General features: G+C 72.7%; 14 protein-coding genes across 14 annotated transcripts; 6 read left to right on the top strand and 8 right to left on the bottom strand.

Moving 5' to 3' along the window:
* The first annotated feature begins 351 nt into the window (after nt 1-351).
* V1510DRAFT_408790 (maintenance of telomere capping protein 1) lies at nt 352-1,938 on the top strand. The gene has a single exon (XM_066932468.1). The coding sequence runs from the start codon at nt 701-703 to the stop codon at nt 1,457-1,459; it is 759 nt and encodes a 252-aa protein (XP_066791630.1). The 5' UTR covers nt 352-700; the 3' UTR covers nt 1,460-1,938.
* Nucleotides 1,464-2,996, bottom strand: V1510DRAFT_358372 (cactus-binding C-terminus of cactin protein-domain-containing protein; the record flags this gene model as incomplete). The annotated part of the gene is made up of 2 exons (XM_066930911.1): nt 1,464-2,069; nt 2,229-2,996. The coding sequence occupies 2 exons, from the start codon at nt 2,994-2,996 to the stop codon at nt 1,464-1,466; spliced, it is 1,374 nt and encodes a 457-aa protein (XP_066791629.1).
* V1510DRAFT_408786 (WD40-repeat-containing domain protein) lies at nt 2,908-4,869 on the top strand. The gene is made up of 2 exons (XM_066932467.1): nt 2,908-3,555; nt 3,979-4,869. Exons 1-2 carry the CDS (start codon nt 3,220-3,222, stop codon nt 4,783-4,785), a joined length of 1,143 nt encoding a protein of 380 aa, XP_066791628.1. The 5' UTR covers nt 2,908-3,219; the 3' UTR covers nt 4,786-4,869.
* On the bottom strand, nt 4,783-7,427 carry V1510DRAFT_387605 (Lipin/Ned1/Smp2-domain-containing protein). Its single transcript, XM_066931705.1, has 2 exons — nt 6,931-7,427; nt 4,783-6,898 (listed from the first exon to the last, which is right to left on the bottom strand). The coding sequence occupies exons 1-2, from the start codon at nt 7,037-7,039 to the stop codon at nt 4,866-4,868; spliced, it is 2,142 nt and encodes a 713-aa protein (XP_066791627.1). The 5' UTR covers nt 7,040-7,427; the 3' UTR covers nt 4,783-4,865.
* Nucleotides 7,428-8,635: 1,208 nt separating this feature from the next.
* V1510DRAFT_348116 (uncharacterized protein) lies at nt 8,636-10,389 on the top strand (the record flags this gene model as incomplete). Its single annotated transcript, XM_066930839.1, has 3 exons — nt 8,636-8,870; nt 8,899-8,984; nt 9,019-10,389. Coding segments are annotated over 3 exons (1,692 nt in total), but the record flags the coding sequence as incomplete, so codon positions are not given.
* Nucleotides 10,390-11,143: 754 nt separating this feature from the next.
* V1510DRAFT_371340 (mitochondrial 37S ribosomal protein uS19m) lies at nt 11,144-11,604 on the bottom strand. The gene is made up of 3 exons (XM_066931475.1): nt 11,547-11,604; nt 11,314-11,515; nt 11,144-11,282 (listed from the first exon to the last, which is right to left on the bottom strand). Exons 1-3 carry the CDS (start codon nt 11,587-11,589, stop codon nt 11,258-11,260), a joined length of 270 nt encoding a protein of 89 aa, XP_066791625.1. The 5' UTR covers nt 11,590-11,604; the 3' UTR covers nt 11,144-11,257.
* Nucleotides 11,605-11,834: 230 nt separating this feature from the next.
* Nucleotides 11,835-12,330, bottom strand: V1510DRAFT_408779 (putative mitochondrial import inner membrane translocase subunit). The gene is made up of 2 exons (XM_066932466.1): nt 12,081-12,330; nt 11,835-12,049 (listed from the first exon to the last, which is right to left on the bottom strand). The coding sequence occupies exons 1-2, from the start codon at nt 12,182-12,184 to the stop codon at nt 11,869-11,871; spliced, it is 285 nt and encodes a 94-aa protein (XP_066791624.1). The 5' UTR covers nt 12,185-12,330; the 3' UTR covers nt 11,835-11,868.
* A 34-nt stretch (nt 12,331-12,364) lies between these two features.
* Nucleotides 12,365-14,643, top strand: V1510DRAFT_408775 (uncharacterized protein). Its single transcript, XM_066932465.1, has 2 exons — nt 12,365-12,484; nt 12,981-14,643. The coding sequence occupies exons 1-2, from the start codon at nt 12,482-12,484 to the stop codon at nt 14,592-14,594; spliced, it is 1,617 nt and encodes a 538-aa protein (XP_066791623.1). The 5' UTR covers nt 12,365-12,481; the 3' UTR covers nt 14,595-14,643.
* Nucleotides 14,455-15,580, bottom strand: V1510DRAFT_408773 (transcription initiation factor TFIID 23-30kDa subunit-domain-containing protein). Its single transcript, XM_066932464.1, has 3 exons — nt 15,532-15,580; nt 14,958-15,285; nt 14,455-14,928 (listed from the first exon to the last, which is right to left on the bottom strand). The coding sequence occupies exons 2-3, from the start codon at nt 15,219-15,221 to the stop codon at nt 14,605-14,607; spliced, it is 588 nt and encodes a 195-aa protein (XP_066791622.1). The 5' UTR covers nt 15,222-15,285; nt 15,532-15,580; the 3' UTR covers nt 14,455-14,604.
* Nucleotides 15,581-16,162: 582 nt separating this feature from the next.
* V1510DRAFT_408772 (emp24/gp25L/p24 family/GOLD-domain-containing protein) lies at nt 16,163-16,832 on the bottom strand (the record flags this gene model as incomplete). Its single annotated transcript, XM_066932463.1, has 1 exon — nt 16,163-16,832. A coding segment is annotated over one exon (653 nt), but the record flags the coding sequence as incomplete, so codon positions are not given.
* A 111-nt stretch (nt 16,833-16,943) lies between these two features.
* On the top strand, nt 16,944-17,640 carry V1510DRAFT_408771 (Tctex-1). Its single transcript, XM_066932462.1, has 3 exons — nt 16,944-17,090; nt 17,255-17,293; nt 17,323-17,640. The coding sequence occupies exons 1-3, from the start codon at nt 17,043-17,045 to the stop codon at nt 17,623-17,625; spliced, it is 390 nt and encodes a 129-aa protein (XP_066791620.1). The 5' UTR covers nt 16,944-17,042; the 3' UTR covers nt 17,626-17,640.
* V1510DRAFT_427625 (Nup133 N terminal like-domain-containing protein) lies at nt 17,588-20,910 on the bottom strand. The gene is made up of 3 exons (XM_066935214.1): nt 20,335-20,910; nt 18,958-20,304; nt 17,588-18,927 (listed from the first exon to the last, which is right to left on the bottom strand). The coding sequence occupies exons 1-3, from the start codon at nt 20,549-20,551 to the stop codon at nt 17,633-17,635; spliced, it is 2,859 nt and encodes a 952-aa protein (XP_066791619.1). The 5' UTR covers nt 20,552-20,910; the 3' UTR covers nt 17,588-17,632.
* Nucleotides 20,911-21,426: 516 nt separating this feature from the next.
* V1510DRAFT_408767 (uncharacterized protein) lies at nt 21,427-21,912 on the bottom strand. The gene is made up of 2 exons (XM_066932461.1): nt 21,656-21,912; nt 21,427-21,626 (listed from the first exon to the last, which is right to left on the bottom strand). Exons 1-2 carry the CDS (start codon nt 21,762-21,764, stop codon nt 21,520-21,522), a joined length of 216 nt encoding a protein of 71 aa, XP_066791618.1. The 5' UTR covers nt 21,765-21,912; the 3' UTR covers nt 21,427-21,519.
* Nucleotides 21,913-22,016: 104 nt separating this feature from the next.
* Nucleotides 22,017-23,518, top strand: V1510DRAFT_427623 (uncharacterized protein; the record flags this gene model as incomplete). The annotated part of the gene is made up of 2 exons (XM_066935213.1): nt 22,017-22,119; nt 22,149-23,518. Exons 1-2 carry the CDS (start codon nt 22,071-22,073, stop codon nt 23,516-23,518), a joined length of 1,419 nt encoding a protein of 472 aa, XP_066791617.1. The 5' UTR covers nt 22,017-22,070.
* Nucleotides 23,519-26,460: the final 2,942 nt, after the last annotated feature.

The raw sequence follows: 26,460 nt of genomic DNA, 5'->3' as shown, positions 1-26,460 counted from the left end.
GTTTTCCTCCTCACCACTTTCCGCAACGTCACCTCCGTCGACGCCCGACACGCAAATCCAGGCCGTACAGCCCCAGACCACGGCAGCACCACCGGGACCAGCGATCACGATGTCCAAGGACCAGACCAAGGCGGATGACGACGACGTGCTGCAGTTCCTGGAGTCGCTCGGCCCGTCGTCCGGCAACGGAAAGTCCACGACCCAGGACGAAAAAGAGCTCCTGGGCTACCTGGACTCGCTGACGCAGGACGACAAGGCTGCGGGCGACGCGGGCGCGGCCGGCGACGCCGGCGCGGCCAAGCCCGAGCGCAAGGCGGCCGGTGGCAAGGCCAAGACGGCCACGCCGCGCAAGAAAACGGTCAAGAAGAGCGACGACGGCGGCAGCCCGGCGCCAGCCGTGGCCGCCCCGGCAGCCGGCGCGGCCGCCGTGCCCGCGCCGGCCGCGGCCGCGCCCGCCGAGATCGCGCCCGGCGTGCAGGTCGTCGAGCACGACGCCGCCGACCGGTCGGACTCGGGCAGCCCGTCGCCGGCGGCGGCCAAGGCGCGCGAGGCGGTCTCGTCGTTCACGAGCTGGATCGGCGGCTCGTCCGGCGGGCTGTGGGACTCGGCGTCGGCCGCGCTGCGGTCGGCCGAGTCCAAGGTGCGCGAGATCCAGCAGTCGTCGGACGCCAAGGTGTGGGAGTCCAAGGTCAAGGAGAACATGGAGGCGCTCAACAAGCTCGGGCTGTCGCACAAGCTGGCCTCGACGTTCTCGAGCGTGCTGTCGACGATCGCGCCGCCGATCCTGCGGCACGAGCAGCTGCGGATCCACATCTTCCACGACATCGTCGGCTACCCGTCCGTGGACTCGATCGTCTACTCGGTCTTCGACCGGGTGATCCAGCAGGTCGAGGGCGGCGAGCTCATCATCGTCCAGAAGGGCGTCGAGAGCCACCGGCGCGGGTCCGACAAGGGCGCGCCGCGCGACCTCAACGTCTTCACCGGCGGCATCGAGGCCGCCGAGAAGCTCGCCAAGGCCAACGCCGAGGAGGCCATCGGCAAGGGCAAGGACGCCGAGCAGGCCGCGGACTCGCCCATCCGCAAGTCCGACATCTTCCTGTCGCTGCAGCCGGCGGCGATCCCGTGCCCGTCGCGCGCCGAGAGCGGCGACCTCGACGGCGGCGCCGAGTTCTTTACGTTCGTCGTCTACCTCAACGACCCGGCCCACTCCCTGACCTTTGTCACGCACTCGCAGTCGTTCCCGCTCAAGTGGGCCACCTGGCTCGACACGGACGAGTACATTCCCGGCCAGGTCGACCCCCGCGAGTGGCTCGCCGAGTGGGTCGAGGAGGGCCTTGGCCTGGCCATCGGCGTCGTGGCCCAGCGCTACGTGGCCTCGCGCATGGCCGTCGGCGTCGATCTGAGCCCCGAGGCGCTGGCCGAGGCCGCCACCCAGAGCCAGAGCCAGAGCCAGAGCTAGAAAACTACTTGCGGTAGTATATCTTCTTGAACCGAAAGTGCAGCTGCAGGATGCCCTTGTCGAAGCTGCTGCGGAACCCGCTCTCGCGCCGCGCCGAGTAGTCCCACTCGCGGTCGACGATGCGGAACCCGACGTCCTGGTACGGCGGCCCGGCGATGAACCGGATCACGCACGTCTCGTCCTCGCCGGGCGGCGCCAGCCCGCGCCGCCGGCCCTTGGGGCGCACGAGTTTGTACGTCGGCGCGTGCGCGGACCCGGCCAGCTCGGGGTAGAAGATGCTGAACTTGTAGCCCTGCACCGTCTTGGGCGGCGGGTTGGACTGCGAGTAGTGCGTCTGGTTGTACCGGTTCCAGTCGAAGCCCATGATCACGCGGTTGAAGTACCGCGGCTTGACGAGCCGGCTGTCGGACTCGGTTGCGACCTCGTCCGCGAAGTCCTCGTCGTTGGCGGACGCGTCGGCCGTGGCGACGGCCTCGAAGGCGCGTTCGGCGGCGGCTGCGGCGGCGGCGGCGGCGGCGGCCGGCTCGGGCGTCGGTGCCCGCGCCTGCGCGGACCGCTGGCGCGGGACAAAGACGCGCGCCACGACGCGGGCGCGCCGCCCGGCGAGTCGCTCGGCGAGCGCGGCCGGCGCCAGGGCGGACGCGGCGCCGGCGCCGGGCGCGAGCGCGGCGGTGGCGGCCTCGGGGGGGTCGATTTCGGCGACGGAGTCGGCGTCCGCGGCCGCGCCGCACGCCTCAGCGCCTGTTTCGGCCTCTGTGCCGCCCGCCACGGCCTCTGTGCCGCCCGCCGCAGCCTCGCCGGCGTCCTCGGCCGCCAGCGCGTCCATCTCGGCCTCGTAGACCACCGGGCCGGCCGCGCCCTGCCGCCGGACCGCCGCCGACAGTCGCTGCCGGGCCAGCTCGGCCTCGCGCCGCTGCTGGTCCCGCACCAGCGTGGCCAGCGTGGCCAGCACCCGTCGCCGCAGCACGCGCAGCCGTTCCTCGGCCTTGGCCACGACCAGCTGGCGGCGCAGCTCGTTCCAAAAGTCGACGTCCAGGGTCGAATCGCTCGCCGTCAGCCGGTCGACTTTCTCCTCCAGCGCCAGCAGCTCCGCGTAGTTCTTGCCGTCGAGCACGGCGGCCACGTCCGGCGCGACCGTGCCCATCGCGCGCGAGTCCGCCGGCTGCTGCCGCCGCTCGGCCAGCACCAGCATGGCCTCCCAGTCCGCGCGGTTGCCGGTGCCGGCCTCGAGCGCGATATAGTTGCGGATGCCGTCCACCAGCGCGGCCACGTCGGCGTCGGCCACGCCCGCGATCACGTCCCGGGCCCGCCGGACCTCGGCCGTCTGCTCGGCGATGTCGTCCTCGACGGACGGGTGGTCCAGCGCGTCCAGGACGGCAAAGTTGTGGGCCAGCCAGTCGACGGCCCTGGCCCGGTTCTCGCGGATCCGGATGAGCGCGCCCTTGCGTGCCTGCTGGAGCACGAACAGGTCCTCGCTCTCGACCCAGCGGCGGGCCTGCTCGGACTCGGTTTCGTGGCGGCGGCGGCGACGGTCCATTGTGAGCCGCACGCCGTGCGGCGCAGCTGTCCGTGCGTCCGTGTGGTGCGTCGGGGATCCCGCCGCGTTCGATGCGTCGCGCAGCACGTCCGCTCTGCGCTCGGATCGTCTGTGTCGGTGCGCTGCTTGCGCTGCTCTGGCGCTGCTCTGTGCGTCGCCGTCCGGTTGACCTGGTCGCGTTGCGCGTGAAAACTAACTGAACTCGCAAAAATTTCACCACGCAATGAGCAGCGAGCCCTACGACGAGATCCTCGTCTACGGCCAGACGCCCAAAGACGGCGCCGACCGGGCCAAGGCCCTGCAGGCGGCCAACCTGCATTCGTCGAAACCGATGCGCGCGTTCAACGGCAGCGTCGGCACCAGCAAGTCCGTGTATGCTGGCCGGACCTACGTGGCCTGCGCCCAGCACGACAAGCCGATCCTGCTCGTGTACTCGTACGCCAAGGACAGCGCGGTCCAGAAGATCGTGCTTCCAGAGACTGCCGAGTGCCTGGCGTTCTCGCACTCGGAGCAGCTGCTTGCAGTGGGCACACCGGGCGGCAAACTGCTACTATGGGAGGTGAGTTGATCTGGCGCGGGCCGTGTGGACGAGCCTCGGGGGGCGGCGCACCGCGGGAGGCCTCGGGGCGAGGGCGAGGGCGGGGCGGCGAGCGGGGCGGCGGGGTGCGGGCAGGCCGCGACGGTCGCCGGCGGCGGCTATATGCCGCAGGCGGTGCGGCGGCGTCTGTATGATCGTGATGGGTGCGCGCCGCATTCCGTGCGGCGGCGGCTACATGGTCGGCTACAGTCGGCGGTTATAAGCCGCACAGCATGCGGCATATAGCCGCATATAGCCGCCTGGCAGCGAGTGCGGCTGCGGCTACATGGTCTGCCCAGCCGGCCGCCCGGAGGCCCGCCGAGGCCGGGCGGCTATAAGCCGCACACCATGCGGCTTATAACCGCATATAGCCGCATAGGCCGCGTGGAAGCGTGCTGACAACAGGTCGCGTCGGGCAACTGCCTGTTCTACCGGGAGGCGCACTACCAAGCCGTCCGGGCCGCTGTCTTCTCGGCGGACGACTCGCTGCTGGTGACCGCCGGCGGCGACGGACGGATCAGCAGCTGGCGGGTGCTGGACCTGGTGACGGCCGCGGCCGGGTACCGGCCCGTGCAGCCGGTGGCGTCGGCGAGCCAGCACTCGCTCGCGGTGACCGCGCTGGCCGCGGGCCCCGGCGGCGACCAGCGGCTGTACAGCTGCTCGGACGACCGCACGCTGAGGGTGTGGGACCTGCGCACGCTGCGCGCGGCACAGACCGCGGTGTTTCCCGAGCGGCTGACGAGCGTGGCGCTGGACCCGGCCGAGCGGTGCGTGTACGTCGGGTGCGCGGACGGGCGCGTGTTCCAGCTGGACCTGGTCGGGCGCGCGGTCGGGCGCGCGGGCGCGGACGTGATCGAGATCGACGCCGTGACACACGGGCAGCAGGCCGCGCGGCCGCTGCACCACCACACGGCGGCCGTGGGCGGGCTCGCAGTGAGCACGGACGGCACGCGGCTCGTGTCCGGGTCGCTGGACGGCCGCGTGCACGTGTGGGACACGTCGACGCAGCAGGTGCTGCGGACAGTGCGCACCGCCGGCCTGCCGGTGTACTACGTTGGCGTGGTCGCCGCGGACCTGGCGCCCGTGCGGCGGCCGGGCCTGCCGGTGGAGAAGCTGCGGCGCGCCGTGGACGAGCGCGCGGCGGCCGAGCACAGCGCGTGGGTGCGGCCGTGCGGCGCCGCGGACGACGCGCACTTTGCGCGGCCGCTGTAGCTCAAAAAGACGTGTATTTACAGGCGCGGGCCGCCCGGCGGGGCCGCCGCGGCCGGCAAAGCAGAACAAAAATCAAACCGCTAGGACAGGCCGGTCAGGCTCGAGACCTCCGAGCCGTAGTCGTCGGTGAAGACCGAGCTGGGCGTGCCGTCGTCGGGCGCCGGCACGGGCGTGATCAGGCCGTCGTCGGCGAAGTAGGGCTCGTCGTCGTCGTAGTCGTCGTCGTCGTCGTCGTCGTCTCCTTCGTCGTCATCGTTGTAGCTCGCGGCCTTGCTGGCGGTGCTGTGCGTGCTCGGCGCCGAGCCGCGGGCGGTCGAGTCGTCGTCGGACGAGTCCGAGATGTCCAGCATGGGCTCGCGCCAGAAGTTGACGTCCGTGTAGCGCTCGTCGCCGAGCTGGACCGAGACCGGCGGGAAGAAGTGGTCGACCAGGTCCGACATGTGCACGTACGACGACTTGTACCCTGCGAGCTCGAGCAGCTCCATGTGCACGTCCGCGTTGGGGTTGATCGTGAAGATGCGCGACGACGGAACACCGACAGACCGGTAGGAGAGCGCGTCCGTGATGCGGTTGCCAAAGCCGGCGTAGAACGGCGTGCCCTCGCGCAGGCCGTACAGGCTCTGGATGTCGCGCAGACAGGCCATCTTGAAGACCTCGGGCTTGCGGTAGATGACCTCGCGGCGCAGGGCGGCGATCGTGCGGTCCGGCGAGAGGATGACGGGCCCGGCCGGGACCTTGTACGTGCCCTGCTCGATGCCGCGCAGATAGTGGCGGGTCGAGTCGGCCTGGCCGACGGACCGCGACGTCAGGTACACCAGGTTGTAGCCGTTGTTGGAGATGTCCGTGAACAGCTTGGCCACGCCGGCGTGGGTCCAGTCGCGGCCGAGCATGGTCAGGACGTGGCCGAGCGCGTCCGACTTGGTGATGGTGCCGTCGATGTCTGAGATCACGACGGGCGCGTCGTAGCGCCAGTAAAAGATGCGCGCGGCACACACGGCCCGGCCCTGGTTGACCGAGAACGTCATGGGGTTGCAGCCCGGGTTGAGCTCGAGCGACTTGAGCTGGTCCGACGTCAGACGCAGGGTCTTGGCGTACTTCTGGCCCTCGCCGTCCAGGTCGCCGCGGCCGACGCTGGCCAGCGGCGGCGTGATCGGCGGCGTCGACGGGCCGTCCTTCAGGTCGTCGGGCTCGTAGTCGAACTCCATCGAGCCGTGGCGGGCGCGCTCGCGCGCGTCCTCGCTGGCGTAGATCCACAGGTTGCCCTTGTCGTCCGGCGTCAGCATCGACGAGATCTCGGCCGAGAGGTCAAACTCCTCGGCCAGGATGCGCTTGGCGAGCGCCTCGGCGCGCGCCGTCTCCTCCTCGCCGGCCTTGTAGCCGCGCATGTCGAGCATGACGTCGCCGGCCTCGGTGACCTTGGTCGGGATCTGCGAGATGCTGAGCTTGCGGCTCAGCGCCTGCGCGCGCAGCAGCGCCTGGTCGCGGTTCAGCGGCGGCGATCGCGACCGCGGCGACGGCGGCGACCCCGACACGGCGCTCGAGCTCTCGGGGTCGTCCGAGCGCATGCTCGCGGCCAGCGCCTGCCGCAGCTCGCGCGACGGCCACTCGGCCTCGGGCGACGCCGACAGCACCGAGTCCGGCGGCGTCGCCAGCGGCGCGGCCGGCTGCGAGCCGCGCCGCGCCGCGCTCACGCTGCCCCACCGCGTGGCCGCCGGCGCCGGCACGTTGCTGTCGCTCGCCGAGTCCGCCGTCGGCGGCAGCGACTGGCTCCGCACCGGCTCCAGTGGCGCCGACGCTGTCGACATGTTGGTTGCCGTCCGCACCGGGCTGCTCGACAGGTCCAGGTAGTCCGGCTCCTGCAGTCCGCCCCCGGCCTCGTTCGGTGCCGGCGACGACGCCGCCGACGGCGACGGCGACAGCACCGGCGACGTCAGCAGGTCCTGCGGCACGTCCGTGTCGGTCTCAAACACAAAGAACGCCTCGCCGCCGTCGCCGAGCTTCATCGCGAACCCGCTCTTACGGCCGTTGACCGCAAACTCGACCTTCTTCTGCGACGGCTGCAGCAGCGAGAACTTGCCGAACCGCACGTGGAACGGCGAGCACGCCAGGTCGCCTGTCGTCAGCGCTTCCCGCGCCCGCGCTTACCGTTCTCCTGCTCGATCACGATCACGTCGATCGCCCCGGACAGCGTCGCCGGGTTGAGCGAGTTCCATGTCTTGGACACGCTGCCGATCGCACGGCCGACGTATTGCATGGTGTGGGCTGCGGGCGCTCTGCGGCCCGCGATGCTCTGGCGGCTGCCGCCTGCTTGCGCCTGCTTGGTTCACTTGCGGTCCTGCGGCCTCTGCCGCTCCGCGCCGGGCGCGCTCTGATGGGGCGCGGTTGTGCGCTGCGGTCGGACCGCGCTGGGAGCCGCTGGGATGGTCGATCGCGTCCGCGATCGTGGTGTGGTCGCTTGCTGGCCTGCGCTCTGCGCTCTGCCGCTGCTGCCGCTTGCTGGCGGATGTTTGATCGAAGGATGGGTGGGCGGCGGGTGCGCGCTCGTCGTCACAGCGTTGTTGAGTCTCACGTGATCCCAACACTCACGTGTCAAACGGCGCGCCGCGCGCGGCGGCTGTATGCGCTACACTACGGACTTTGGGGGCGGCTGTTGGGGCCGCCACGGCGTACCGCGCAGCGCGTATGGGCGAGCGCACGGACGCGGGCCGGCGGTCGTGGAGCCCAGCCGCACGCCGCGCGGCTCGCTGGCGGCCCGCACGGCGCCGACGGCGCCGCCGGCGCGGCAGCCGCTGCGGCCTGCGCCAGCGGCGGAGGCTGCCAAGGACCGTTCTGGGGCCGTAGACGGGCTAAGCGACGTGGTCTGTGGGACCTAGAAGCAGATAGTCGGCGCTGCAGTGGCAGACCGCTAGAGGCCAGTGTTCGCGTCAGGCCACTGCCTGGCCGGGCGACTCACGGGGCGGTGCTGGGCGGTGCCGGGCGGCTGTGGCCACCGCAGGCGCAGCCAGCGAGAGGCCACTGGCACAGCCACGACCCGGCCGCAGCGGCTACATGGATCGGCCCGGCCGAGCGGCCGGGAGGCTGGGCGATCCGCGAGCCGACAACGTCCACTAGCCCGGGCAGGACATAGTGGACGCAGCCACGGGCAGGCTTGGGCAGCCACTAGACGCCCCGCTGGCGCTCGGCTGGGCCGGGTGCGGGCGCGCGTGCGGTGCGCGGGCGGGCTGCCTGCCGGCCAGACTCGCTGGGCGACCCGTGCGCGCCCGCGCATCCGCTTAGAGGTCGGCCACGGCGCCCGCCCGGCCCAGCGGTCTTGATCGACGGCCTGCGCGCTGGAGCGGTACATTGTGTTTTATGCATAGGCCTGCATAGGCGTGCATATGCACGCACTCCTTGTTTGACAAAAGTCTTGGCGCTGGGCTGCTTTGGGCGTGCCCGGATCGACGCTGGGGTGGCGGCGCAGCGACGCGGCGCGGCGTGGCGCGGGGCGGGCGTGGCGCGGGCACGGCACAGCATGGCACGGCGTGTGCCAGCACGCCCACGGCGGGCGGCCGCCGCGCAGGCGTGCGGGTCCGGCGTGCGGGTCCGGCGGGCGGCGCGGGCGCGCGGCGGGCGGCGGCGGGCGCGGCCGAGCCGGAGCCGGAGCCGGCGGTCACGTGCGCAACGGCGCGCCGCACCGTCTGCGGCGCACGGCGCGGCACGTGAGCCACCTGCGCCGCTACGCCAGCACCGCCGTGGCTGACGCATCGTGAGGATTTTTCTCGAGCACCGACACCGCAGACGACCCGAGGCTGCTCGACGCTGCCACAACACAAGCTCTCCCCCGCCCGACGGCGAGCCACCGGCCGACCAGATGCTGTTCTCGCTGGTGGCCACGGTGCTCGCGCTGGTGTGGCTCCTGCACCGGGCCACTCGGCTGTTGCAGGTGCCGATCCCCACGCTGGTCCAGCTGCTCGGGATCGACGTGCCGTCGCCGCCGCTGGTGTGCCTCGACACGGTCGGCGCGGACTCGATCGTGCTGCACTGGTCGCTGCCCGAGCGCGCGAACAGCGTGGCCAAGCATGTTATCCAAATGAACGGCCAGAACGGTACGTGGCCTGCCGGGCGCGCTGACAGCAGTGGGCGAAAGCGAGAAGCGCGAGACAACGGTGACGGTGACCGGGCTGACGCCCGACCACATCTACAGCGTGCGCGTGCTGGCGGTAAGTGCGGCGCCCGTGGCGGCGCTGACCCCAGGTCAACTCCAAGAACTACTCGGCCAGCGGCCAGCTGATCCGGCTGCGCACCCGCCGCCAGTCCGAGGACCTGGTCCTGGCGAGCGTGCAGCCCGTGCGCCGCAGCTCGGTCGACGCGGCCGCCGCGCCGGCCCCGGCGGCCGACGCCGCGGCGCCGGCCAAGCCGGACGGCGTCCAGACCCAGTTCCGCCGCGGCAAAGACTCGCGCCGGCCGTCCGAGCACTCGTCCTTCACGGCCGCGACCCAGCCGTACACGCTCGAGTCGCTGACGGCCGAGCTGGACCAGATCCGCAGCGAGATCATCGAGACCTCGCAGCAGCTCTCGCACGGCGAGGACGAACACGCCGTGGCCGAGGCTGCGCTGCTGGCCGAGCTGGCCGTGCTGCGCGGCCGGCGCCGCGAGGAGGACTCGGTGCGCGCCCAGCTGCGCACCGAGACCAAGGCGCTCGAGGAGTCCAAGCGCGCGCTCGAGGCGCAGAAGGCCAAGGTCGAGCGCGCGCTGAAACAGCGCCGGGACGACATCGACCGTGCGGCCAACCAGCGGCTGCGCTGGCGGAGCGAGGCCGCGGACGCACGCCTGCGCGCGGCGCGGCTGGCCGAGGAGAGCGCCCGGTGCTCTGCGGAAGCCGCCGAGCGCGTGCGCCAGCTGCGCGATGAGGCCGCCGCGGCCGCGGCCGAGGCCGCCGAGGCCGAGGAGGTCGTGCGCACGCTGGTCGCCAACATCAAGCGCGCCGAGAGCCGCCGCGACACGCGCGCGGCCGGCACCGCGGCCAACCCGGCCCTGCGCGACGACCCCGAGTTCATGGCCCGGCTGCAGGCCGAGAACGACGAGGACATGAGGCTGCAAAAGGCCTGGCAGGACACACAGAAGGCGCTGGAGATGCGCTACGTCAAGGTCTTCCAGACGTACCGCGACGCCGAGGAGGAGTACAGGCGCGCGCAGGAGCTGCTGGTCAACCCGCAGGCCCGCCAGATGGCCCAGGACAAGAAGGCGGCCCAGCTCGGCCGGCGGCGGTCGCGCATGCGCAAGGCCGGCCCGGTCGTGTCGGGCCCGCTGGCGTCGTACCCGCTGCACGACCCGCGGTTCCCGGACGCGGCCACGTTCAACGACCTGGCGTTTGGCAACCTGCGGACGTCGGCGTCCATGACGAGCCTGATCACGTCGGCGTCGCGCGCGGCGCTCGCGGCGTCGGCGGCGCCGCCGTCGGCGGGCTCGGGCCTACAGCTGGCGCCGTTCATGTCGGCGCCGGTCGCGCCCGGGCCCGAGATCACGCTGTTCGACGACGCCGACGGCGGCCCCGACGGCCCGGTCTCGCCGTCGGTCGACATGCTCCTGCCGACGAACCTGTTTGTCTCGGACGACATGCCGCGGCCGTCGCGGTCGCGCACGTCCGGCTCGGAGATCTCGACGTCCGAGATCTCGATCGACAACGGCTCGATGATGGGCCCGAGCCCGTTCTCGCCGGCGCCGGCATCGCCGCTGGGCTCGGCGCCGAGCCCGCCGCGGCCCCGGACGACCTCGTTCAACGCGAGCTCGTGGGGCGGCCTGTTCGGGCTCAACGGCCGCGGCGGCGACGGCGCGCTGGCCGCCAGCCCGGCCAGCAGCCTCGGCAGCCTGCCGCTGGGCGCGCCCGAGCCGCCGCCGTCGCCGCGCAAGGGCGTGCGCTTCCCGTGGGACTTCAAGTCCGGCGTCGGCGACAAGCAGACGTCGCGCAAGGGCGTGCGCTTTCCCTGGGACTTCCGCACCGGCGACAGCGCCGACAAGTACGCCAAGCAGAACGAGGTCGGCAAGCAGTTCGACGCCGGCTTCGACCCGCTCGGGCCCGCCAAGCTGCTCCACCAGGCGGACGCGCCCGTGCGCGCGCACTCGCCGTTCATCTCGGGGCTCATTGGCCGCAACAAGGCCGCCAAGGACGCCGGGCCGGCGTCGGCCGCGTCGCTGGCGCCACCGGCCGCGATGCCGGTCTCGCTCCCGTCGACGCTGTCGCCGGCCATGGCCGCCGCGCTGCCGCCGCCGCTGCCGGGGCCGCCGGCCGAGTTCAACGGGCTCAGCATCCTCAACATGCCCGCGCCGCCGCTCGACCTGGCCGGCTCCCGCCGCGACAGCTAGCCTGTACATAGCAGTTTTGTTCGAGCAGCCGATTTTGTCTATTTTGTTCTGTATATACACAACTATACACGCGCTGCTGCGCCCTGTGTCTGCGATGCGTTCCTCTGTATGTACATCCGGCCGGGGCCGGCTATTTGCCCTTCTTGTACGTCCACCTGCCGTCAGCTCCGTCGCGCGCGCACTTACCGCTTGCGCGTGGGCACAAACTCGCCGAGCTTGGCGCCGACCATGTCGTCCGTGATCTCGATGTTGAAGTACTCCATGCCATTGTGCACCTGGAACCGCAGGCCGACAAAGTTGGGCAGGATGGTGCAGGCCCGCGCCATGGTCTGGATGGGCTGCTTGGTCTTCTTGGCGTGCGCGATGGGCAGCGGCACCACGAACGGGCCTGCGTCAGTGGTGTCTGGCATTGGACTCACCCTTCCACGCGGAGCGCTTGAGCAGGGTCAGAGCAGGCCGCATTGTTGGAGGTTGACGAGGCTCGGGGTGGAAAAAATTGTTCAGGAAGAGGGGTTAGGTGTGTGGTCACGTGAGCGCCGCACACCGTGCGGCGGCGTCCGCCGCACGCCGTGCGGCGCCGATCTACGCGCGTCCCGCCGTGCCCTGCCGGCCGCCGGCGGTCGGAGGCCCCGGCGGCCCGCCCGGCGCGGCTGCTCCTCCGCGCGGCCGCCCCTCCGCCGGCCGTGCCCTCCCGCATCTCCCGCATCTCCTCATATATACACTGTATTGCTATGTACAGGCCTAGAACGGACGCGGACCCGCGCCGCCAGCGCCGCCCATCTTCTGCATGAACTCGCCGACCTTCATGTTGACCTCAAAGTACTTGGACACGCAGCGGTCGATGCACACGGACTCGCCCTTGTTGAGCTCGCCCTCGCCGTAGCGCGGCGGCACGCACTTCTGGTGGCACGACTCGACCAGTCTGCGGTCAGCTTGGCCGGGCGCTCACTCACCTGTTGAACATGTCGGTCACCATGTCGAGCTCGGTCTCGGCCGCGACGAGCTTGGCGGGGTTGACGGGGCCATTGGCTCCTCCTCCGAGGCCAAACATAGACATCTTGAATTCGATTCACGCGGGCTGTCGATCACGTCGACAGGGCAGCTAGAACAGGTGGGTCGCGAATTGAGCAGGGAATCTGGCGGATGCGTCGGCGTCGGGCAGATTTGTCGGGTTTCGGGACGTGATCGTGTCGTGAAGAATTTTCAGCGCTTTAGGTCCGCCGGATCACCCAACCCAGCCAGGCCGGCAACCACACTGACGAGCCGATCGACCTTTGCACGCGGCTCGCGCACGCAATCCGGCCCCGACAGGCCTGAAAACACGCCAGGACACGGCCCGGACCGAGAAAGACACATGGTAAGTTTCTAGGGCTCCCCGCGCGCCTGCTGTGGCCACACGACGCGTCGCCAGCACATGATGATCTGACCGAGCGACGGCGCCGGCTCGCCGGCGCCCGTGAGCGCATTCTTTCTAATCTTCTCTCTGATGCTATTGGCCTGTCGTGTGGCTAGGGGTAGCCGCCGTGGTGGTCTGCCGGGTGGGCGGCTGCTGCCGACGGAGTGCTGCCGGACGGCATATAGCCGCACGAGACTCGGCGGCGACTCTGCCGAGGACGGCTGCGCTTCGGGCAGCGCGGGCACAGAAACGGCCTGCCCGGAGGGCAGCCAGCCTCGCCGGAGTCGCCGCCGGAGGCTCGCGCGCCGGCGGCTATATGACCGGCGGCTATATGGCAGCCGCAGCTTCCGTGGGCGTGGCTGGTGCGGCAGCGCTGTGGCGCAGCCGGGTCCCGACGAGCAGCCACCGCCGGCGGCTATATGCGGCTATATGCGGCTGTATGGTGTGCTGACGGCAGATCCGCGCGCGGATACGAACCGCGGCGCCGCGTGCGCGGTGCCTGGCTCGCTGGGCCAGCACGACGCCCGAGGCGGCCGCGCGCTCGGCTGCGGCCGAGTACAAGGCGCGAAACGAGCGGCTGCTGGCCGGCGACAAGCCGGTGTATCCGGTGCTGCGGCCACGCCAGGCGGTCAGCGTGGCGGCGGCGCGCGCCCAGTGCGAGGCCGTGGCCGAGCACGGGTTTGCGCGCGACCAGGGCGCGCATGTGGTCGTGCGCGGGCGAATTGCCCGGATACGGACCGCCGGCGGCAAGCTGGCATTCATGGACATTGTACAGAACGAGGCCACGGTCCAGGTCGTGTACCGCCAGGACTGGACAGAGCTGGCGCCGGCCGAGTACCGGCGGGCGCGGGACGCGCTGCGGCGCGGTGACGTCGTGTCGGTGGCCGGCGTGGCCGGGCGGTCGCAGACGGGCGAGCCGTCGGTGTGCGCAACCGAGCCCGTGGAGCTGCTGGCGCCGTGTCTGCACCCGCTCCCGGCGACGCTGAGCGACGAGGAGCGGGCGCACCACCGCACGCTGGAGCTGCTGGTCGCGCGGGACGCGCGGGAGGTGCTGCGGGCGCGGTCGTACGTGGTCGCCCACATCCGGGCATTTCTGGGCGCACGCGAGTTCATGGAGGTGCAGACGCCGCTGCTGTCGACGAGCGCGGGCGGCGCAGCGGCGCGGCCGTTCGTGACGCGGGCCACGGCGCTGGGCTCGGCCGGCACGGACCTGGAGCTGCGGATCGCGCCGGAGCTGTGGCTCAAACGGCTGGTGGTTGCCGGGTTCGACCGCGTGTACGAGCTCGGGCCGGTGTTTCGCAACGAGGGCGTGGACGCCACGCACAACCCCGAGTTCACGGTGTGCGAGTTCTACCAGGCGTACGCGACGCTGGGCGAGCTGGTGGCAACGACCGAAGAGCTGCTGCGGTCGCTGGCCGGCGCCGCGCGGCGCGACCTGCCGGTGGTGGCCGCGTGGCTGGCCGAGACCGGGCTCGACTTTGACGCGCCGTTCCGGCAGATCGAGTTCGTGCCGGCGCTGGAGGCCGCGCTGGGCCGGCCGCTGGACGTGCTCGCCGGGCCCGAGGCCGACGCGGCCGCGTTTCTGGCCGCGCTCTTTGCCGAGCGCGGCCTGGCGCCGCCGGCGGCCCGCACGGTCGCGCAGTACCTCGACAGGCTGTTCGAGGTCTACATCGAGCCGGCGCTGGCCGACGGGCAGCCGACGTTTGTGCTCGGGCACCCCGAGGCACTGTCGCCGCTGGCCAAGGCGGCCGGCGGCCCCGGCGGCGTCCGGCTCGCCCGGCGGTTCGAGCTCTACGTGGGCGGCAAGGAGCTCGCCAACGCGTACGAGGAGGAGAACTCGCCGTTCGACCAGCGGCGCAAGTTCGAGGCGCAGGCCCGCGACCGCGCCGCCGGCGACGCCGAGGCGCCCGCCGTCGACGAGGCCTACCTCGCCGCGCTCGAGTACGGCCTGCCGCCGACCGGCGGCTGGGGCATGGGCGTCGACCGGCTGGTGATGCTGCTCACCGGCAGCCGGCGGATCGGGCAGGTGCTCGCGTTCGGCGGCGTGCGCGCGGTGGTCGGCCAGGAATGATGTATTTAGCCTATCGATAGAACTCGGGCCGGTGCACGTTGACGCCGTACTCGCTCAGGGCGGACGCCAGGTCCTCCATGGTCAGCACGACCTTGCCCTGGCCGCCAGAGCCGCCGGCTCCGGCGCCGGGCACGCGGCCGCGGAACTGCATGTTGCTCGGGTTGGACGAGCTCGCCGAGCCCGACGCCGAGCGGATGCGCGAGTACTGGTACGCGTCCGTGGCCACGTCCGCGACGAACTTCTGCGTCGCCAGCGCCAGGAGCCGCTTGATGCGGACGTCGCTGGACTCGAAGCCGGCCTTGGCGAGGTAGTAGTCCGTCACCGCGTCGGGGATCTGGTCAGCCGGCCCGCGCGCCCACTTACGATCGGCGCGTAGTCGTCCACGGCGTTGAGAAACTCCTTGAGGCCCTTGTCCCGCCGCCGGCTCTGCGTGGTGGCCCCGGCCTCGTCGGCGGGCGGCACTGCCGGCAGGACGGTGGCTGCCGCGTCCCCCAGCACCAGGTCGTCCGCATCCACCATGTCCAGGTCGGCGTCGTCGTCCATCGGCGGCTCCTGCTCTGTCTCCGCCGGCGCCGGCGCCGGCGTCGATCCCTCGCGCGTGGGCGTCGTCTCTGGCTCCGACATCATGCGTGTCTTGATTGCGATCGGTGGTGTGTGGGCAGAAGTTGCGTCGAAAATTCCGCCGCACGGCGTGCGGCGGTGTTGTGGCGCCCCGCGTGGCGCAGCCCAGGCACGCCGCACGCCGTGCGGCGCCGGCCTCGCGGCGCGCCGGCGGAGGCCGTTCTGAGCCGCACGCCGTGCGGCTTGTAGCCGCACCCGCCTGGCGCACGGCTGCCGGTCGGCTGGGGCGCCCGCCTGCGTAGCCGCCTGGCTGCGGCTACAAGCCGCACGGCGTGCGGCTCAGAACGGCCCTCCGCCGGCGCGCCTGGCGCACGGCTGCCGGTCGGCTGGGGCGCCCGCCCGCGTAGCCGCCTTCAGCCGCACGCAGTCCGATCATACCCGGTGGCGCGCAGCCACAGCACCCGCCGCATGACGGCGCATGGCCGCAGAACAGGTGTACCGGTACCGACGGATACCCGTGCGCGTGTATCCGATGTTTGATACGGAGGATTCTCGGCGCGGGTGCGTTACACAGACCACGCTCCGTAGAGCCGGGGTGCGCCCGCCGGCCGCCGTGAGACTACGGGTGGGCCGCCGGCGGGTCGGCGGGCTGGCGGCGGCGGCTTCGAGCCGCACCGTGTGCGGCTCGGCAGGCGCGCCCCGGCCGAAGCGCAGCCACCTCGACGCAGTCGCCGCGCAGCCCGTGCCGCAGAGCTGCGGCGCCGGGGCCGCACGCTTCGCTGGGCCGGCCGCCCGCGGGCCGGCGCCGTTCGGCGGCGGCGGCTGGCGGCACGCCGCACACGGTGCGGCGCACAGGCCCCGGCCGGCGCGCAGCCACCCTCGCCGCCGCGGCCCGTGAGCCGCACCGCGCGCGGCTCGCCGCAGCCTGCCGCCCCACCGTCTACTTCTGCCCAGCAGCAGCCGTCCCCGGCCGCCCGCAGGCCCGTCGTCCGAGCCCGCCGGCCTCGTCGAGCGCAACAGTCTATTACACAAGCTTCTGCTTCACAAAAAAGCCGCGCAGGTGCGACAGCTGCCACGTACAGGTGGCGCCCAGCACAACCAGCTGGATGAGCGTCCAGCGCACAACGCGCGCGTTGATCTTCTCGCTCTGGTTGCGGAACTCGGCCTCCCGCTCGCGCTGGAAAATCTGCTCGCGCTTGATGTCGGCCATCCGGTGCGACAGCTCCTGCACCTTCTCGACCAGCGTCATGATCTTGTCGTTGTGCTGCTTGTTGCCGATCTGCCCGGCGTCGCCCACCGCGATGTCCAGGTGCACCCGCACGGCCGCGCGCGAGAACCAGCCCGAGTTGGCGCCCGTGATCTGCAGGCAGATGCGGTGGTCGCCCGGGTCCGCCGCCGTGAACGTGAACTTGCCGGACGACTCGCCGCGCTGGGACACCACGCGGTGGTTGTTGTCGAAGATCTCCTCGACCGTGATGTGCACGCCCATGGCGGCCGACGGCCGGAACGTGTTGGAGTCGGGGTTGAACTCCTCGGCGTTGTAGACGCCGACGACGAGCGTGTCCTTGGGGAGCTCTTCGAGGAAGCACTTGCGCTCGCTGCCCTCGAGATAGAAGTACAGCGCGGACGCGCGCGCGACGACGAGCGCGAGCACCACGGCGAGAGCGAGCTTCATGGTGATGGATGGTGATGGTCGGCGACGGCCCGGCGAGAAGAGACGTGGTCGCACGCAACCCTAGCCCAGATCGAGCCGCGACCACATGCCGACGCCCAGCATCCCTCGCCGCCGAACCAGCTGACAAGGTGGGTGGCCTGGACACGGACGGGCGCCGGACGGCGGCGGCCGTGCGGGCCCGCCGGCAAGTGCGCAGGGCTGACCGCAGGAAGATGGCCACACCGCGGGTGACGGAGGACGCCAAGCTGAGCTCGAACTCGGTGAGTATTGGACGCGCCGGAAGACTGGCAGACAGGCCGCGCCCGCCCGGCAGGCCGCCGGCGGCCGGCCAGCCGCGGGCGGCGGCCGGCAGCAGCCGCCGCGGCCGGCCGGCGGCCGCCCGGCCCCGCCGTCGCCGGCGCAGGCGCGCAGACGCTGACCGCAGCCCATCGCGGTCGCCAAACTCAAGGAAATGTGCTCGCAGGTACGTCGGCCGCGGCTCCGCTGACGCAGGTGTGCGGCTCGGTGATCTCGCCCGAGACGGTGTACACGCACGCGCTCACGTCCGAGTGGAACGACCGGATCATCAAGGGCGTGCTGGACCTGCTCGTCGCCGAAAGCAAGCGGCACAAGTTCCTGATCTACTCCACGGTGGTCGAGCGCGACGAGTCGAGCAGCACGCGCGGCATGCACTCGACGACCGGCGCGTACTGGAACTCGGCCAAGGACGGCATCTGGAACTACAAGTGGGGCGGGGGGACCGCCGACCGCGGCATGGACGTGGTCATCAGCATCGCATGGATCTCGCTCGAATAAACAGCACTCAGTGGACGCGCGGGCGCGCCAGCGCGGCCAGCCGGTCGTCGAAGTAGGCGAGGTCGTCGGCGGCGTCGGGGGCGGCCGCGACGACGCACAGCTTGCCGAGGCCGAGCTGCAGGCGCTTGGTGGCGTCCGAGCCGTGGCCGACGTCGACGGTCTTGCTGAGCTTGGCGCCGGCGGCGGCCAGGCGGCCGGCCCGGACGTCGTGCAGCCACGAGATGTGGTCGTGCTTGCCGGCGGCGAAGAAGCGCTCGAGCAGGGGCGCGTACTCCTGGAACTCGACCAGGAGGGCCTCGACGAGGCCGGTGTCGACGTAGTAGCCGTAGAGCACGGCGGCAAAGTCGTAGCCGTACGTGTCGAAGTAGTGGCGCATGCGCTCGTCGAGCAGCGCGAGCGCGTGCTCGGCGTCGGCCGCGGCGTCGGCGTCGCCGGCGCCGGTGGCGGTGGCGAGCGCGGCGTCGAACGCGGCGCGGTCGGCCCGGGCCAGCTCGGCCAGCGTGAGGAAGTCGCCGTAGGCCTCGGCCAGCCGGTACGCGTCGTGGCGCCGGCCGACCGCGGCCAGCGGCTTGAGCCACGACCCGCGCTCGGCCAGGTACCGCGCGCGGACGGTCTCGCCCTCGGTCTTGAGCCCGCGGTTGTCGCAGCAGTACGCCACGCGCTCGGCGTACGCGCGGCAGAGCAGGTCCGCGAGCGCGACCAGGTGGTCCGCCAGCCCGGACTCGTCGCTGTCGGTGGCGAGCGCGCGCGTGGTCTCGAACAGCTTGTGCAGCGTCGACAGCATGTCCAGCGAGCACGTCCAGGGGATGGCCGCGGCGCCGCTGTACTCGGCCACCGCCGACGGCGACAGCGTCGCCAGGCCCAGGATCGGCGCCATGTACTGCTCGCGCAGCGGGTACACCGCGCCCAGCAGCGTGCCGGCCACCAGCTCGTCCGCGTCGCGCACGTGCGGCGCCACGCCGCGCGCGGCCGCGTCCGCGGCCGCGCGCTCCAGGCACACGCGCGCCAGCCGGCACAGCAGGTCGCCCATGCGGTCGAGCGAGCCGCGGAACCAGCTGTCGACCGAGCTGCCGCCGAGCGCGGCCACGGCCGCGGCCAGCACGCTGCCGTCCGCCGCGTCCGCGGCCGCGGCCAGCACCCGCCGCCCGGCCTCGGCCTTCTCGAGCATGTACAGCGTCTTGACCCGGCACTCGACCGACAGCGACGCCAGCACGTCCTGCAGGTACAGCACGAGCGTGCGCAGCTTGTCGCAGCGCAGCTCGAGGCTGCCGAGGGTGTCGGCCGCCGGCAGGAACGGCGATTCTGGGTCAGCGCGCCCGGGCGGCCACTTACTTGCGTTCAGGATCTCGGCGCAGATCTCGCCAACCACGCGCTCGACGACGTGCACGTCGTACCGGTGCTCCGGCCGCTGGCCGAACGCCAGCGCGGTCTCGGCGACGTGGCCGAAGAACACGGCCTGCTCGATGCGGCTCTTGATCACGGCGTCCGCGGACGCGACCGCGTCCGGCGCGTCCTCAAACCGCTCCACGCGGATCACGCCGGCGTTGCGCACGACCAGCACCACGCCCGCGTGCCGCGTCACCTGCCCGTCCGCGTACAGCTGGTCCTCGGCGCCGGCCAGCAGCACGTCCGCGCCCGGCCGGAACTCGACGTAGTCCTCCCACTTGAAGTGCTGGACCGGGTCCGCGTGCGTGTCCACCATCAGCACCGCGCCCGACAGCACGATGAACGCGGTCTGCGCGGGCTGCGGCAGGTACAGGCGCGGCCGCCGCGCGGACGGCGCCCCGTAGCACGTCACCCGGTGCGTCGACACCACCCGGGGGTCGACCGGGTCCAGCTCGACCGTGAAGAGCACGTAGTACGTCTGCGTGCGCGTCAGCGCCGCGCTCTCGGCCACGCCCTCGTCGTACACAAACGACGCCAGCAGCAGGCACCGCGCGTCCGCCCCCGGCAGCAGCTCGATGTCGTGCACCTCGAACGTGCGCTCGGCCGTCGGGTAGACCTCCGACAGCGACTGCGTGAGCATCTCGCCCAGGTCCATCTCGAACGCCAGGCTGTAGTCGCCGGACCGCGCGCAGTGCCACAGCGTCACCGCGCCGCGCACGTTGACCGTGACCACGCCGCGCTCGCCGCGGCCCAGCACCCGGCCGGGCTTGAGCCCGACCAGGTCGCGCCGCGTGCCGCCCAGGTTCAGCACGCCCTTCAGGTTGCTCCACAGGCCGGCCCCGGACCCGCGCATGACCACGTACGAGATCGCTGGCCGGCCGACCGTGTCCCGCAGCGACACCAGGATGAACCGGCCCGTGCTCGTCGCGGCCACCACCCCCGCCGGCTCGATGTTGACCGCGTGCGCCAGCGTCTCGCCCGCGAAGAGCTTGATCTGCGCCTCGACGCCCTTCTTGCGGTGCAGCAGGCCCTCGGCGATGGCTCCGCCCACGGCCTCCCAGTAGATGATCGAGCCCGAGTGCGGGTGCACCAGCACCAGCCCCGGCTCGGAGCTGCCCGCGGACGGCGACACCACGATGCCCAGCGGCAGCGCGGCCGACGGCGACGCCACCGGGAACGACAGCGTCGTCGGCAGGTGGTCTGGCGACGTGTATGGCCAGACGTACGCCGCCGTCGGCGACAGGATCAGCGCCGAGTCCGTGCTCGCATCCAGATGCCCGTTGAAGACCGCGTCTGCGTCAGCCCGCCCGTCCATCCACCTACCTGGCGCCGCCCGCAGCACGTTTGGCAGCGCCGGCAGCTTCAAGACCGAGTACTTTGCGTTGCGCGTCCATTCGACTGCGCTGTCCCGCGGTCGCCGCTCCGCCGTCAGCGCCAGCGCCTGCGATCCCGCGTCTGAATCGTCTGGTCGGCCCGCGGCCTTGTGCCGCGCCTGCAGCCGCGCCGATCGCCGTGCCGACATCTGCCGCGTCGAATGCATTGTCGATGGTTGTGTAGGGGGACAAAATTTGCACTAGACCGCACGGACGCGAGCGTGGCGCCGCCGCACGATGTGCGGCGCACCCTGGCATTACCCGCGCGGGGTGCTATTGGTGAGCCCTGGCGGCGGCTCCGGGCGGCCGGTACCGTAGGGGGCAGGTTACACGGACCACGCGGACTGCGAGCCGCACGGTGTGCGGCTGTGGCTCTGCTGGCGCGCCAGGTGCCGGCCGGTCTGTTGGGGTGCCTCCGGCGGCGACTCCGTCGAGGGTGGGTGCCCTGCGGGCAGGCTGCGCGGATCACGCGGAGTTTGAGCCGCAGGTCGTGCGGTTGAGTCGCCACGGATCACGCGGCGACGAGCCGCACGGACTGCGGCGGTGGCCACACGCCTGATCCCTGTGTCTGCGCACCAGGGGCGCTCCAGCGCTCAGGACAGCTACCCGCGTCTGTCGGGAAGCTGTCCTGAGGACTGGCTACACGGACCACGCGGGTATGAGCCGCATGGCGTGCGGCGGCGGCCACACTCGTGACCTCTGCGTGCGTCTGCCTCGCGGCGTGCTCCGGCAGCCCACGTTCGTCGTAAGCTGCCCGGAGGACAGGCCGCACAGCCTATGCGTCAGCAGCACGGCGTGCGGCGCCGGCCGCACGCCCGACCTGAGTGCTCCTGCCCTCAGGGCAGCCTGCCGCGTCCGTCGGAAGCCACCTCGAGGATAGGTCGCACAGATCACGCGTGAGCCGCACGCCGTGCGGCGGAGGCATACAGCTGATCTACGTGCCCTGCGCGCACAGGAGCTGTTCTCCAGAGTCGCCGCGGGGGCTCGCTGCATGGGAGCGTCCCGCGCCGTCTGCCGGGCGGTGCCGCGCGGGTGCGGCGGGTGCGGCTGTAAGCCGCACGGAGTGCGGCGCTGAATTCTGTAGACTACTGCTTCCCGCCCGCAGGGCCGGTGGCATACATGGCGCAGCAGGCCGTCACTCGGGCGCAACGCGCACGCGAACGAGCGGGTCGAGCCGGTCGTGCGGCGCGTCGTCGTCGTCCGAGTCGGCCGGCGCGTCCGGCTGCAGAGTCGACACGTGGGCTGGGTCAGCTTGAGCGGCCCGGACGTACCTGCAGAGAGCGAGATGGCCTTCAGGATGTCGTTCCAGTTGCTGAGCACCAGGGCCACGGCAGCCGAGCCGTCCGAGAGCGTCGTCAGCTGGTCGCGCAGGGTCTCCATCTGGCCCACAAGCGAGGCAGAGAGGTCGCGCAGCGCGGTCAGGCTCTCCAGCTCGGCGCGCTTGTCGGCGATCTTGGCGGCCAGGGCCGAGCTGGCGTGGGGCGGCTCGTCGGCCGGCAGCGTAGACGGGCGGGGGCGCGGGTACGACATGGCGGACGCGAGGGCGGGCGGCGCGGCAAGAACGGGCGCGTTGCCATGGCAACCGCAGGGCGCGCACAAACACACGGCGCGCCCGCGCCGCCGTCACCGACAGCGCGCCGCAGACGGCGAAAATCACCACGCGCACAGCTGCACCAGCGCAACAGGATGGCCCGGCTGGCAGAGCCGGCGGGCACGGCCGAGACGGTGGAGACAGGTACGAGACGCGCGGGCGCGCTGACGCAGTCCGGCGGCGGTTCCTGCGGCAGAACCGCGAGCTCGCCCGGGTGAACTCGAACCACTCGGCGCGGATCAGCGACCTCGAGAGCCAGGTCACCGAGCTGCTGGCAGAGAACATGGAGCTGCGGCAGGCCAACATCGAGCTCGAGCACTGTGTGGGGCGCTGGCTGGCGCGCAACTGCGCGGACGTGCGCGCGCAGCTGCAGGCCAAGATGGCCGAGATGGACGCCATCGTGGGCCGCCTGGCGGCGCCGGACGGCTGGCCTGCGCGCGGAAGCAAGCGCAAGAGCAGCACGCTGTCGTTCGTGTCGACGCGCAAGCGCCGGTCGTCGCGGCGGGTGACCGGCGCAGGCGCCGGCGACGCCGACCTGGACGCGCCGGACGAGGGCGCGCCGGACGAGGCCGAGGCGCTGGCGGCGGCGACCGAGGCGCTGGCGGCGGACGACGCCAGCCTGGCGTCGCCGGAGCCGGCCTGGGAGCAGCCGCGGCGGCGCCGCGACTCGCTGCAGGAGCTGGACATTGTGACCATGCTGCGCGAGCAGAGCGACACCTACAAGGCGCGCATGGCGGCGGACGCGGCCGATTACGAGCCGCCGGTGGACGACGTGCTGCGCGTGTATCAGGACGAGCCGCGGCGGCGGTCGAGCGACCGGCGGCGGTCGTCGCTGTACACGGCGGCGGACCTGCTGGACGAGCCGGAGGTGCCGGAGCCAGAGCCGGAGCCGGAGCCGGAGCCGCAGGCGCCGGCGGAGCCCGAGGCTGCGCCGGAGCCGCCGGCGACGCCGCGCCGCGCGCTGCAGCAGAAGAGCGCCAACGAGCCGCCGCGCGAGCGCCGGCGCAAGAAGGACAGCCCGAAGAAGGCCAAGACGTCGCCGAAGGCGTCGCCCAAGCCGTCGCCCAAGCCCGCCACGCCCCGCGCCAGCCCGCACAAGCGCCGCACGGCGTCGCCCAGCCCGCTGCCGCCGCGCACGCGCTCGCCCAGCACGGCGTCGCCCGACCGTTCGCCCGTCCGGCGCGGCCGGTCCCGCAAAACCGTCAACTACGCGCTGCCGTCGCTGCGCACCAAAATGCGCCGCGAAACGCCCCGCCTGGTCGACGCCATCCCCGAACGCCGCCAGGCCGTCGAGACCATGCCCACGCATGAGCCGCCGGCGTCGGCGCCGGCCCCGCCGTCCGAGTCGCCCATCAAAGAGGAGACCGCGGACGACGTCGCCCGCGCCGCGCGCGGCCCGTCGCTCGACCGCGACGACCCGCCCGACAACCCGCGCCGGTCGCTGCCGGCGTGCGACATCTTCGACTTTGTCGACCCGACCGACCGCCGCCCGCGCCGCCGCGTCGACCGCGCGCCGCGGCGCCGGCGGTCGATGGTGTCTTAGTGTATTCTAGCTACTGCGTCACGTGTGTGCGCGTTCTCTTCGCGATCGCCGGGTAAGCGCCGCGCGCTATGCGGCTCCGCGCCTGCGAGCGTCCCTGCCAAGCTCGGCTGCCGCCGGACGACCGGAGCCGGTGGGGTCCCGTGCATATAGCCGCGCTCGCGCGACTCGCCCGTCACCCACCGGTCTGTGCGCGGGCTGCTGACCTTGGCATGAACCCGCAGCTGGCAGCCCAGGTCGCTGTGGCTGTGCTCGACGGGGCGGCTCTTGCGGCTATATGCCGCAGACCGTGCGGCTCAGGGCGGCGGGGTGCGGCTCGGTCCGGCAGGAGTGCGGCTCAGGGCGGCGGGGCCGCCGCCGTCAGCCTGCAGCGACTCAGTCGCGGATGCGTCGGCGGCGGCCCCCGCTGCGTTCGGCGGGGCCGCAGGCCGTGCGATGTCCGTCAGAGCCTCGCGCCGACAGCGTCCGGCGGTGGCTCCGCCGCGGACGCGTCGTGTGGCGGCGTACGCTACGTTGCGGCGTACGCTGCGTGGGCGCGGGTATCAGCCGCACGCCGTGCGGCGCCCAGACCAGCCACTCGCGCTGGCAGCCACGCCGGCGGAGTCGCGGCCCCAGGCTCCGCACGGCCGTCCGGCGGCGGCTCCGGGGCAGGCGCTGTGGACATCGCGGCATGCTTGTAAGCCGCACACCGTGCGGCTCACGGACCGCCCATCTGCCTCCGCGGCAGCCATCGCCAGCAAAGCAGCCGGCGGCGGCCCGCCACCGGTCTCCCGCGGCCCACGCCGGCCGGCCGCCCGCGCCGCCGCCGCCCGCGCCGCCGCCCGCGCCGCCGCCTGCGCCGCGCCCCCGGTGGCGGTGCAGGCCTGCGCCGCACGGTGTGCGGCATATAGCCGCGGGGGCTGGGCGTACGGGCCGTGCGCCTAGCGCGGCGGCGTCCAAATGGCGTCCAAATGGCGTCCAAATGACGTCCGGCAGCTAGCGCGCGATAGGCCGCGATGCGATCGGTGGCTGGCGGCGCCGGGCACGCGCGGCGGTGCGGCCGGCCTCACGGGCCGCAGCGGGTTGTGGCCCGGCGGCGTGGTGGCCGCGATTTTAAACTTGGAGCCACCCAAACACGCCGCCAGCTCCGCACTCTCCATCCGACCAGCCCGCGGCGCGCCCAGTGTGTCCGCGAGCCAGCCCGTCAGCACGGGCCTGATCCGTGCACGCTCGTGCGGGCGCCAGTCCGGCGATCCGCCCGACGATCGATCGTCCTTCGGACGCGCCCCCGCCCGGCGCCCGTGCCGGCCTCCGCGCCGGCCTCTGGCGGCCGATGCGCGGCCCGGTGCTCGACCGCCGGCGGCGCGACTCGCGCCGCCGGAAGGCCCGCGCCAGCACGGCCTCGGCGTCGTCGGCGTCGTCGGCCGCGTCCGGCACGGCGTCTGCGCCCGAGTCGGCGGCCTGGGCCGAGCCCGCCAGCCTACTCCCGCCGCTCCCGGCCTTTGACCCGCTGATTCTGCCGCGGCCGTCCACGGCCGAGTCGTCTGGACGGTACCACCGGCGGTCGCTGTCGCGGCCGCTGGACGACGAGCGACTGGCGACCTTTTTTCTGCGGCGGCCGGACGACGCGTGGCCATCCGACAGCCACGCGCTGCGCCGCTCGCTCTCGCACGAGCTGCCGGCGTCGTTCCTGCTGGATCCGACGCCGCGCAAGCCGCGGCGCGCGCCGCCGGCGCTGGACCTGCCGGGGCCGCCGTCGCCGCCGCCGCAGTCGCGCACGCCCAGCCCGCCGCGGCTGGCGCTGCACGCGTCCTACGGGCCGCCGGCGTCGGCGCACACGCCGCCGCTGTCGGCGTCGTGGCGGCCGGCGCGCGGCCGCGGCGGGCTGTCGGCGGCGTCGGCCGGGTCCGCCCGGTCCGCCGGGTCCGTCGGGTCCGCGGTCTCCGTCACGGACTCGATCCCGGACTCGGCCCCGGACTCGGTCCCGGACTCGGCCGCCGCCCGCCGCCGCCGCCCGCTCCGCAAGATCCTCAACCGGCTCTCGCGCTCGACGCCGGACCTGCACCTCCAGTTCGCGGCCGCGCCCGACCTGCCGCTGCCGCCGGCCTGGGCCCTCCCGCCGCGGCCGCCCGCGCCGGCCCCCGGCCTGCTCTCGGTCCGGCCCGCCGGCCGGTCCGTGTCGTCTCCGGCGCGGTCGTCGTCGATCGCGGCCTCGCTGCGCGCGCCGTCGCCGGCGTCGTTCGCGCGCTCCTCGCCCGGCTCGGACTCGGCCTACTCGTACGAGACCGAGCCCGCCGACGACGACCCCGGGCTCATGCTCTCGCTGCAGCTGTCCAACACCAGCCTCTCCCTCGGCGAGCTCTACGCGCGCTACCGCGCCGCGCCGGAGCCGTCGCCGTCGCCGCCGGCCTCGGCCTCGTCCCGCACGGACTCGGCCTCGCGGTTCTACACGCCGCAGTCGACGCCGCGGCCGCCGGACCGGGCCGACCGGCCGGACCGGGTCCGGCCCGAGTCCGACCGCCCGCCCCCGGCGCCCTCCACGGCCTCGGTCGCGTCCACGGCCTCGCTGCTCTCGACCGCCGCGCCGTCGCCCGTGCCGTCCGCGCCGCGCTCGCGCTCGTCCGACGCCAGCGACCTGCCGGCCTCGGCCGACACCGTCCGCCGCCAGAAGCGCCGCGGCCATCTCCTGCGCGAGTTCGTCGACACCGAGCGCATCTACCGCGACGACCTCGTCGTCGCCGACAAGTTCTACCGCCAGTCGGCGCTGCGCACCGGCGCGCTGACCGCGGACGACGTCGCCGTCGTCTTCGCCGCGCTCGAGCCCATGCTCGCGTTTGCCCGGCACTCGACCCGCACGCTCCAGGCGGCCGCCGCGGCCGGCGCCGCCGGCGACACGGCCCTGGACGAGCGCGAGACGTCCGTCGGCGCGGCCGTGCTGCAGCTGGTACGTACGCGCGCGGATCTGC

This window comes from Dipodascopsis tothii (assembly GCF_038497935.1).
Source record: "Dipodascopsis tothii strain CBS 759.85 unplaced genomic scaffold V1510scaffold_1, whole genome shotgun sequence".
Taxonomy (NCBI): domain Eukaryota; kingdom Fungi; phylum Ascomycota; class Lipomycetes; order Lipomycetales; family Lipomycetaceae; genus Neoaidaea; species Neoaidaea tothii.
The sequence above is the reverse complement of the archived record's forward strand: the minus strand, read 5'-3'. Positions and strand labels throughout refer to the sequence as shown.